The sequence below is a fragment of the Accipiter gentilis genome, chromosome 12 (genome assembly GCF_929443795.1).
Source record: "Accipiter gentilis chromosome 12, bAccGen1.1, whole genome shotgun sequence".
NCBI classification, from domain to species: domain Eukaryota; kingdom Metazoa; phylum Chordata; class Aves; order Accipitriformes; family Accipitridae; genus Astur; species Astur gentilis.
Genome location: NC_064891.1, coordinates 36035187 through 36046035, shown reverse-complemented (window position 1 = coordinate 36046035; position 10849 = coordinate 36035187). Strand labels below are relative to the sequence as shown.

General features: G+C 48.0%; 1 protein-coding gene across 1 annotated transcript; it reads right to left on the bottom strand.

The window, feature by feature from the left end:
* Positions 1 to 1651: 1651 nt before the first annotated feature.
* Positions 1652 to 9719, bottom strand: AREG (amphiregulin). Its single transcript, XM_049815402.1, has 6 exons — positions 9469 to 9719; positions 9164 to 9346; positions 6337 to 6520; positions 5729 to 5887; positions 3867 to 3969; positions 1652 to 2916 (listed from the first exon to the last, which is right to left on the bottom strand). Exons 1-5 carry the CDS (start codon positions 9623 to 9625, stop codon positions 3882 to 3884), a joined length of 771 nt encoding a protein of 256 aa, XP_049671359.1. The 5' UTR covers positions 9626 to 9719; the 3' UTR covers positions 1652 to 2916; positions 3867 to 3881.
* Positions 9720 to 10849: the final 1130 nt, after the last annotated feature.

Genomic DNA, 10849 nt, shown 5'->3' with positions numbered 1-10849 from the left:
CCTCTCAGAAAATCTGGCTGTAAACTAAAACCCTAGGGAGGAACAAGTCTTCTATGAAGCCTGCCCCCCGCTGTTCACAAACTTTCAGCTAAGGAGACTCAGCAACAATTTTCCTTCCTGATTATTGATACAAGTTCCAAATCCAAGCCAGGACAACAGCAGCTGACACTCAAATTTTCAAGAGTCCAGCCTCCTAGAAATAGCTCAATTGGGCCTAACTGCCTATTTTTGGAAAACACCCTCTGGTCCACTCAGTAATCAGAGTATGAAAAATATAAAACAGCTGAAATTTACAAATTAAACTATAGTAGCTTCACTCCTGTTAGGCTTTCAAGCTGGGGAGGGAAAAGGGAAAACAGCTGTTTTCTATGCTAGCATTGGTTTAGCCTATCAAGTCGAAAAGCTGATAGTAACTCCAGGAAGAAGACTAGAGAAATAAGCGTTTCTGGAAGAAGCCTCTCACAACTTTCCAATGGGAGTTGTAATCCATCCCCCATCTCACTAAGCTATAGCTTGGTTACCACTGAGATTGGGCTTGTTTACTCCAAAGCAAAAAGCTTGGCATGACTGACAGAAACAGCTTTTCTTGCCAGAGTTCTAATAGCAAATGTCTGTGGAAAAGCCGCTTGGAGAAGTGCTGTTTACTCTGGTAATGAAGCAAGTTCCCTGGAATGAAGTCTTGCAATCTTCCCAAGAGATGTTGCAATACATTTACCTGTACCTCAGTTACATACCATACAAGCTGCTTTCAAAGTCTCAGAACTACTTGCGAAGTCAGGAGGCCAAGGCAAATTCATCTCAGCTACTCTGGAGAGGACTACACTCTACTACACCAGGTGCACAACTTGGGTCCTAATTAAAACTGGTTGTGCATTTTTGTGGTTTTTTTTTTTTTCCTCCCCTGCTTCAAGGTAAGCCACAGCCAGTGACACCTCTTGAATATGCTTTTGCAAAAAGGGCCTCAACACAAGGTTCTCAATCATTTGCTTTATAACTGTGGGTTTACAGCCAAACACCACCTTGACGCTCATTTTTTCAGGCAACTCTCAACTTAGACCCCAGCTCACTGCTAGACATGTTTAGAGGGAACATCAGCACACAGTTCAACTAATAACTACCTGGGGAGGAAAAGGAATTCAAGGTAGACTGTGGAGGCCAAGGCTCCCTTTCTGTTTTAGGGAGTCACTGACCTGAGGCTATTTTGCTTTTCCTCATTTATTTAAGAGCAAGTTTCAAGCCGCTGTCCAACTCCTCTCTGACCACACAGAGATTAAAGGCTCTCCCCTCTCCAATAGTCCCTGCTCTTTAGTCCAGTCCAAAGGGCCACTCATTTGCTCAAACTTCAGTTTAAGATTTTGCTTCCAACCAGGTGGCTTACTTAGCCCTTCCCTAATCCAGTAACTGAAAGATTCCTTTGTAGTTGAATTAAGTGGACTTCCTACAGAAACAAGTACTTGCATTTGCACATTTTGTTTACAAACAACTTACACTCTTGTGAGAGCACCAAGCTCATACTTGACACATGGCTATAGTTCTTCACAGCCGTACTTTGTGCTCTGAAGTGTTGAAATTCCTGCTTTGAGGAGAAACCAAGCTCTAATTTCATGTGTTTACATGTACTCCCAAGAGCAAGAAAAAAATCTTACCATGATTAGGTTATGTAAAAAGTTTAATTATAAAATAAATAAGTTTGTTATGGAAACATTAAATATTAAATACAGTAATAAATATTTACACATTTACAGATATGACTTGACAATTAATGGTGTTTCTCTGCTACCAGAAGAATTCTTCTCTGTTTATACAGAACACATTCACTCTTCCAAGAAGAAACTGAACTCAAATAATACTCTGTGCTCAAGACAGCATGGACAGTTCAAGAAACCAAGGACACTTGGGTCAGAAAATGTTGAGGTAAGTTGAGTTCTTTGCACCGAAGGTAGAGCACAAGAGACCACTGCTTGCAGAGTGTCAGTGCGTGAATTTAATTCTTCACGGGAACAGGTTCTCAGTCAAGTTCAACTGACTGGATCTCATGTGAAGCATTTTATACTTTTAAGTGCTGCTTAAAGCAGCATCAAGTATCTGGGTAACAGAAGTAGCTTTGTGTTTATAACAGATGGGTCCAGGCTTATAAGCTTGTTTGAGTATGGATCTTTTCCTTCAGATACAGAGCTTCAGATCTTGCATTTACTGTCTCAGCATCCTGAGGAGACTAATTCTAACTCAGGCTAGCGCACACGCAAATGGATAGCTCCACTCACACAACAAGTCCTACTGAATTCAGAGGGATTACTTTCCACACATACAGTAACAGAACCCAGGTGTGGCTGACAAAGATCTGTCACCAACACCCTACAAGTCAGAACTAGAGATGAAGTTCTTTGAAGCCGATATCAACAGTGAGCACAGTGACAGCAGAATTAGGTTTTTCATCCACTGAGGTCTAGGGAGGGAAGACATCCAGAGCTCTTCCCTTTTTCACTTTGGGAGAGAGAACGGAATTTTCTCCCCTGCATCCATTCCAGAAAGCTACAACAAGCTCTGTCCCTTAGAGTCACAGAGCTGCCAAAGGAGACTTGCTAACAGAATGAAGTCCATCCACACAACAGCAGAGACTGGAGCTCCAGGACTGATAGAGAGGGCTCAGTAGCAGTAGTCTCTAGCAGGTCTTGATAGCAGGTCCTCTACCTCACAGCAGCAGCTCCTTCCATATCACTGTGCCAAGATGTAGTGGTAACTGTCCTCCCCAGCAAGCAATTCAGCAGCAAGTAGCATATTGACATCTCCTTGCAGCAGCCTCTGTCTTGATGAATCAGGGCTTAGTGGCAACAGCTCCAGCCCACAGTGTCCAGGTGGATGTGTCAGGTAGCCAGAGGTACCCTGCAGCTTGGCAGTGGCCACATGAGAATTGTTCTGTAAGGGGCAGACCAGGGACATTAATCACCACCCAAGGCAGGAGCACTCTGCGCTAGAACCACATCAAACCTACATCTGAGGCAGGCAGGTTAAGGATGTCCAAACACCTGAGGACACTCTGCTAGACACTCTTCAGCTTCAAGTAAGCTTTGGGCAAAACACTCCAGTTGTCACTGGACAAAGCTGGACAAGGTCTATAGCTGACACGAGACAAAGCAAAAATCCTGAGTTCTGCCAGAACTTCTCAGGACTATCCTTTATGGTTTCCTCCTTCAGCTCGCAGTATAACTCCTATTCAGTAAGGGTCCTCAAGTCTGCTGTTAGGTACACTTTCGCTCAGAAGAAACCAACTTGCTTGCTCATTAAAATCCACTAGGTTTCTCCCAGGCATGATTCACCTAGGCCAAGGAGCTTTAGCACTCAGTTGCTATGACAGTATGAAACTTGACTGCAAGGCTAACCATGGCACTCACAGAATTGGCAGCTTGGTCTTGGTTTACAGCCTCTAAGCACCAGAAACTTCCTGATGCCTTGCAGAGAAGACATGAAAATGCTCAGTACTTCTCTTACGAGGGGTGATGATTCACTTGGCTGCTGTACCATCTTCCATGATGGAAGTCTACCATGCCTTCTTGCACTAAACCTGCCTCTGCCCAGGTATTCAGGATCTTTTCCTCACAAGTCCACTTATCTCGGTACAGCTTCCTACCCTCACTTCTTATTTAAGACAGCAGCCAGAAAGTTAACAGAGCTGTCAAAGAACTAGCACAAGTCGGGTGGTTTTGGGAAAGCAGAAAACCAAGCCAGTCATTCACATGTAACCTATGTGTTTCAATGCACTCCAAGTGTTAAAAGCAAACACTAGCTTCACAAAACATACATGCAACTCTCACATGGGTAACTCCAGCCTGGAAGGACTGGAAGGCATTTCAAGTCAGCTTTCATACCTGCTTTCTCCCCATTTACACACCAACATGGCCATTTCTGTTTTCTTGTCGAAGTTTTTTCCTTTCTTCTTTCTCTTCATACTGAGGACACTTTTTCCTGACCCTGTGGAATTACAGCATGTTAGAGGTCATTCTGAACCTTGACATGCATCCTGTTGTTTCCAGCCCCCACATCCTCTGCAACATTTAGACTTGAGTCCTTTGAATCCTCAGGCAATTCCTCAGCAGCAGGAAGTTTCAAGCAAGGCAGTTTTTAAGCATTCAGCATCAAGCAGTATCTGACAACACAGTCAAGGAGCCCCTGAGTTAGGCACTGCCAGTTTTGCCTCACAGAGCCAGGGCTTCTTGGTTTAAGCCCATTTGGGTAGCAAGATGAAGAGGGTTTATGGATGGAACTGCGCAAAGCGCCAGGAGGCTTCCTGGGGGACAGACTTCCTGGTGACTTTAGCAAATGGCTGCAGGGACCAGACTGCTTTCCTCCTCCCCACAGCAGAGCCCTGCAGACTTCAAGTATCTGAAGTTCCCGTCCCCTTGATGTGTCCCTTGAATACATCGTAAGCAAGCCACTTACTGATTTTCCCCCACTTTCTCCAGTCTTTTCTAGTGACTGTTCCACACTGACCATCTACCTTGTCTGGATTAAAGTACAGATTCTTGAACCTCAAGCTCATGAGAGTTCAGAGCACAAAACAAGTACAATCCTATTCCATGGCTCACTCCAGAAACTAACAAAGATCAGTTACTCTTGCAGCACTACAGAACTGGTTATCTCTCCTAGCAGCAAGGAATGAGGCAGTGTTCAGAGAACAAGTGTTAATCCCAGCATTCCTCAAGTTCAGATCTAAATATGAAGCAACTGTGAAATGACAAATGCACACCTTGTTTCCTGAATTGCAGGAAAGAGTACAGCACGTACCCAATTCAGTTGATGTACTGCATCAGGACCTAAAATTAGACTGAACTTTTCAGTTTCACCTACAATATCTCAAGCCCTAATGTGGTGGAGCTGCAGTGTCAGAACTGGAGGACTGCTCCAATACTCAGGAAACGCTGGAGTCTGGCTTCCTGTGCTGATCACCTAACCTGAGCACAAACTCCCAGCAAATACATAAGGCAAGAAGCAAAGGCACAGGCAAGCACAAGCTGCTGCATACTGCTTTTTAGCAGGTGCAAATACTTAGACATATGGCTTGAAACACATATCCAGAAAAGCTCTTCTAGTTTATTCACAAGACCCCAGATTCTGATTACCCACCACACTAAACTGCCAGCAGCTGGTTAGGCTGGAATGGTTGTTCCCTCCATCTTAACAGCAAGTAGCACAGTACTTGGGACTGACAGCATTGACTTCCCCACCTGCTTCCCTCCCCAGTGTTAAGTATTTAAGCCCAGCAACGTCCATTAATAAACAGACAGTTGGAGCACCTTTTCCTCCCCTCCAGCTGTGTACCCAGTTGTTGGATAATAACCAAGCGTGAGGCTGTTACATTACTGCTTGCAGGCTTCTCCACAAGGATTAGGGCAGGATCTGCTGTGTCAGCATTAATGCTCCTCCTCCACTTTCTGCTGATGTTCTGCACCACTCTATCCTGGTTGTAGCAAGAGCAGAAAGGCTCTTTTTTTCCAAATGTAAGGGTCACAGGCTGCCCACAGCCAATAGCGAGACAGGGTAAGTAAACTTAAGTCACTTAGGAACTCCTCAGACCTTGCTTCTACCCTCAAAACATATCCAAGCTGGGATAAGAAATCAGCCCTTTTGGGTGCCTTCCACACAGGTAATTCAGATGACCCATGCACATTCTGGGTCTACTGGACACAAGCCCCGCTTACGCTAGACAGACACCAAAAAGTATAATACTTACTGCACTATCACAATGATAAGTACAGTAATGAAGCTGATGCTTGAGAGCAGGACAGCTACCACTACCAACACAGTCTTCGAGTAGTCTGCCACATCATTCTTCCTTTGAGTCTTCATGAACTGTTCACCACAGCGCTCACCAAAAAAATCCTGATGACACCTGCAAGTAAACATGAACACAAGTTCTTATCAGCTCCGGTGCTGTCTGGAGCCATGGACACCCACACACATTCAAACCTGACTTAGACATCTTCAGAGTTTCCCATGAATCTCAAGATGCTCGCTTCAGAGCGTGTTCATGAAATGCAGTCACTGCTCTAGCACAAGGTTTGTCAGCATTTCAACAAGTCGAGATTAGTTTGGGCGTGATGTTCCAGGAAGACACGCCTTTTCATTCTTTTGGTTTGAGTTTATGACCAACTGATGAGTTCAGTGGCTTGTTATGCATCTCAGATTCCATCATCACTTAATTTACATGGCAGAAAGATTCTCAGTCAAAATATGGCAGGAGATGGATCTATGCCAAGTTGACACTGATTTTTCTCTGAGCCCTCATACGCCACTGGCTCATGCCAATCACACCTAACTCACAAGGTTCAAGTAACTTACTTGCAGGTCACCATCTGGAGATGTTCTAGGTATATGCATTCACCATGGATGCAAAAGTTTTTGTATTCCAATTCACAAGGAGTCCCTTTCTTTTTGTTTTTCCCTTTGTTTTTCTTCCTTCTTGATTTGCCAGCATTCTTCTCACCCCCCCTCTTTGTTGGCTTGGGTTTAACCACAGGTTCAACTGAAAAAAGGACAAGATGACTCAGTCTAGCAATGCTAAAAAGCTAGATTCTGCAAAAATTGAATTATAGAATTTGGTGAGGGGTAAGGGGATGGTCACTGCAGGAGAATCTGTGACCAGGAAGCATAGGATGCAAGTGAGCATGCAGCTGGGCATGTCACACCCAGCACAAAGGCAGCAAGCTTAGAAGTTCATGAAGCACAACTCTGCCACCATTAAGTCCTGTGCAATGCAGGACAAAAGCAGTACGAGCAGATGAGCTGAGAGCCACCAGAGATGAAGAACAGCAGAGCTGAAGGACTGCAGCATTTCAGAGCTTAAGATACTTGAGTGAAATTGTTCAGGCCCAAGCATAGACCTGTAAAGAACACCGAGTTCATGCTGAGCCAAGCCATCCAGCAGTTACATTGAGTCAGATAAAAGGTGAACAGCCTCCATGGCTCTAAACTCTCCATTTGCATCCGTGATGAAAGGCATTATAACTCGCTAGATAGTCCTGGGCACTTGCAGAGGCAAGACGGCTTGCTATCCCAGTTAGCATACTTGTTTCTCCCAAATAACCTGCAGTGCTGTCTTCAGCAGAAGATAGTTCATTTCCAGTTCTCCTACTTTGAGAGAAATGCCGAATGCACCGGAGGAGCGAAGGCAGGATAGTTTGCAAGAGTCGGGTTATTTGTTCTGCCGCTTACTGTTGCCCCTCATTATCTCAATTAAGACAAACCTCTAGAAGAGTGTGGTTTAAAATGCTGGTGACTTAGTAGCCTTTGGATTTAAGCAAGGGCAATCATCTTCCTTTCACTGGGGAGAACAAGATGAAGCCAGTCACTGACTAAGGGTCATAAGCTCCATGGCCGCTCCACGCAGGTGTCAAAGCTCGATAGCATGGTTCTAGAGCAAGTTGGTTAAAACACCAGTTCTCTGAAAAAGCCATCCCTTTACCACTAGCCATAAAGCAAGTCTTCTCAGTGCAACACTATGCTATTCAGGAGTAACTGTTAACTAGGTGAGTTTGAACAGGTTTTAAGAACAGCAGAGCTATTTACAATACTCTACAATTTCTCTAGTGTGCTCTGCAGACCCAATGAACATTTTTTTGGAGTATTAATATTTTACCCAGAGCACTATGCATATAGGCGATCACCACAACAGGACACAACTGGATTTGACTACTTCATAACCCTGTATTTCTAGTGACAAGGTAAGAGCCTGCACAAAGAAACAAGGTGTAGTTCACTGTTGTCTAGACAGCTGATTGTTTTAACTTCTAGAGCAACAAGCCTGGCTTGAAGTTACTTAAAAGCAAAAATGCCTTCAGCAACCAGAACTCCGATTCAAATGGTATAAACTATATTAATATGTAAACGAGGAACACTGTTCCTGCAGCAAGGTTTCCTGTCCCTAGAAGTGTGAGCCTACTGCCGACAGCCGAGGCCCCTATTCTGTCCAGTTTGACTTGATATTTAGGTCCACACTTTCATAATTGAGGCCATTTCCATTCTTCCCTCTTCAAGGCTCAGCGTGTCAGTTTGATCTCCGTGTCCCTGTCTGCAAGCTGCATAGCCAGGAAAGCCATCCGCAGTTGAATCATAACAGCTTGAAGGCTCCACCGATAAACCTCATGCCAAGTAGAAGAGCTGGTCTACAAACCAACCACGTCTGGTAACAATTCTGGTTTCTGTGCAGTTATACAACACTGAAGTCACCAAGCCAGTAGTTTTACAGGACTAACTGCTCAGTAAAACTCTGACATTCCTGTTTACCCTGGGGGTCTTCAGCTGACAAAAAACTTCAACAAGGGTCTGTAAGTTCCCTAGAGTGAACATCTGGAGCATAGTGCCCCTTCACCTAAGAGGTCCTTTAGTCTCATTCAAGTCTCAGGGTGTTTCCACAGGAAGAAAAATAGTAGCCAGATCCACCCTAGGAGGCAACAACACCAGCCTACTAATATCTACAGAGGTTCAAATCATTCACCGGTACCTGGCTTGTATTACAACTGCACTTAGGCCAGAACCAACAAAATCCTCCCATCCCCACTGTCAGATGGGCTATTCAGATCTCCTCACAGCTTAACAAGTGGACAAATAACAAAAAAAAAAATCACACAACAGCTATTGACAATGAAGTATTGCCTGAAAGGTGCTTAACAAACCTTCCTTCAGCCACTTAAGGGAGTTTAAGTGTCCGCTTTCCCATAAAAGGTTAGTCAATTCCAACCCAAAGAAGCCATCATGAGAAAACACCCAGAAAATCCTTGGAGCAAGAGAGGCAAGGTGTCACCTTTAGGGCCAAACAGCACCCATAAACCCCACTGATACTTCCATGCTAAGCAGGTGGCAGCTACCCCATCACAGCCCTCCTGTCAGGTTTATCGGGAGGAGAGCAGTACAGCAGGCAGTCAGCTCACCTGCAGCTTCCACACACCCCCGTCGCACTCACCTCAAGTTTTCAACCCCGTCAGCCTATTTTAAATGCAACAGTTTCGAGCAGAAGCACGCTTTTGCTCCGCACTCTACCAGCTGAGCGCAGCAGCCTTATGAGAGAGAGAAGTCAGAGAGAAGTCGGTGCCCGCCACCGGAGAGCCCCCGGCCCCGCCGAGCTGAGGAGCCCACCTCACACCCGGCCCCTGCCGGCTAGCCGACTCACCTCGGATCAAGTCGTCCACGATGTACTGGTGGACGGGCAGCGCCTCCTCGTACTCCTCATCCTCCTCATAATCGGGACCCGACACGGCCTCACCCTCACGGGCCTCGGGCTCCCGCTGGCCGGGGTCCCCGCGCCGCTCCGGCTCCGTAATGTTGGGCGAAGACCCGGCGACAAGGCGGCACGCTGTGAGACAAAATGGCGCCGTGGGCCAGGGGGCAAAGCGACCGCCGGCGCGCGACCCACCCCCCCCCCCCCTTCCCGCCACCTCACCTCACCTCACCGTCCCCACGCACACGCACACACACCTGCCAGCGCGGCCAGCGCCGCGATCACCGCCACAGCGCGCATTGGCGGTCCCGGGGCAGGCGGCTGTTGAGAGGGGAAAAAAAATAAAAAAAGAGAGAGACGGTTGTCGCGGCGGGAGAGCGGGGAAGACAGCGGCGGCGATGCGCTGCGCTCCATGAGGATCCGCCCGCCGCCGCCGCCCTCTTTATAGGCGGCCGCCGCTCGCCCGCCGGGACGTGGAGCGGCGTCAGCGGGGCGGGGCGGGGCGGCAGGTGAGGGCGGGCGGGCGGCGCAGGCGCCGGTTGCTGCTCTGCCGCTGCGGCCCCGGGGCCGGTGTGGAGAGAGGAGGGAGGTTGTGGCGGAGGCGGGCCGCGCTTTGCTCTGCCTTCCCCTCCCCGGCCCCGCCGAGAGGAAGCAGGCCGGATAACGGCAGATATATTTTTCGGCCATAAACGTGGCGATGGCCCTTCGCCTCGCTCCACGCGTGTCTGCTTGAGCGGCGCAATGAGTAACGACTGAGTAACTCCCGCAGAGGGTGGTGGGCGTGCGTCCAGGCAGAGGCGAATGTGCTCCTTGGGGGGCACTTCGGCTCGGCAACGCCACGGTAGCCCTGAGTGGAGGGCGTCTCACCATCGCCTTGCATAAGACCTACTTTTAGGGGACAAAAACCGGGGCGGCGGGTTGTAACGCCGTGGTGTGTGTGTGAGGAAACCCATAAAAGCCCTACAGGGGGGCAAGGATGAAGGAATGGGTACCCCTCCGCTCCCCGAAAAGGTTCAGCAAGGCGAGGCGGGAGGGCAGCGGGCGGCGATGCCGCCGGGCGTTGGGAAAGGAGGATCTGGGCGACCTTCTCTTCTGACCGAGAGAGGGGCTGGAACGCTACTCACAGCTCGGGAAGCTGACGGAGCCTTCGCTCGAGGTGGCTGGGATCCAAGTTGCTCAGTCATTAAACCTTCTCCCCTCTTCCACGCACGAGGATATGCGTCTCCCGGTGCCATCTTTGCCGGGTCACGCCAATCCCAAGAAGCGATGCCCGAGAGCTCTGAAAAAAGAAGTTGCCAAATCGGTCACTGGGACGTTAACCTGCGACAGACAGCCCCGGCAACCCTCCGTCAGCTCCTTTGTGCATAGGGCAATTAAAACTGACTGTCATGAGCTGACAGTTTTACTGTCGGGCTTTTTTATTGTTGTGTTTCCCATGCCTTTTCTCATAGTGTCTACAGCAGAGAAAAAACAAATCCTTCTCGGCTGCCGCAGCCCTGGGATGGAGAGCGCTCAGTTCAGCTGCAGCACTGGTACGCAGTCGATGAGCAGCTCCCGGGCTACAGCTCGGTCATCATCTGGGGGGCAGCCAGGGGCTCCACAGGGCCCCTTCTTTCCCCCTCGGACCAGAGTTCCCTT

Bases quoted from the DNA above. Each gene is read 5' to 3' on its own strand.
- AREG (XM_049815402.1), bottom strand. From the start codon at position 9,625: ATGGAGCGCAGCGCATCGCCGCCGCTGTCTTCCCCGCTCTCCCGCCGC. The intron at 6,521-9,163 runs GTGAGTCGGCTA...TCCTTTTTTCAG, and splicing joins CGTGGACGACTTGATCCGAG to TTGAACCTGTGGTTAAACCC. The intron at 3,970-5,728 runs GTAAGTATTATA...GTAATTCCACAG, and splicing joins CTTATCATTGTGATAGTGCA to GGTCAGGAAAAAGTGTCCTC.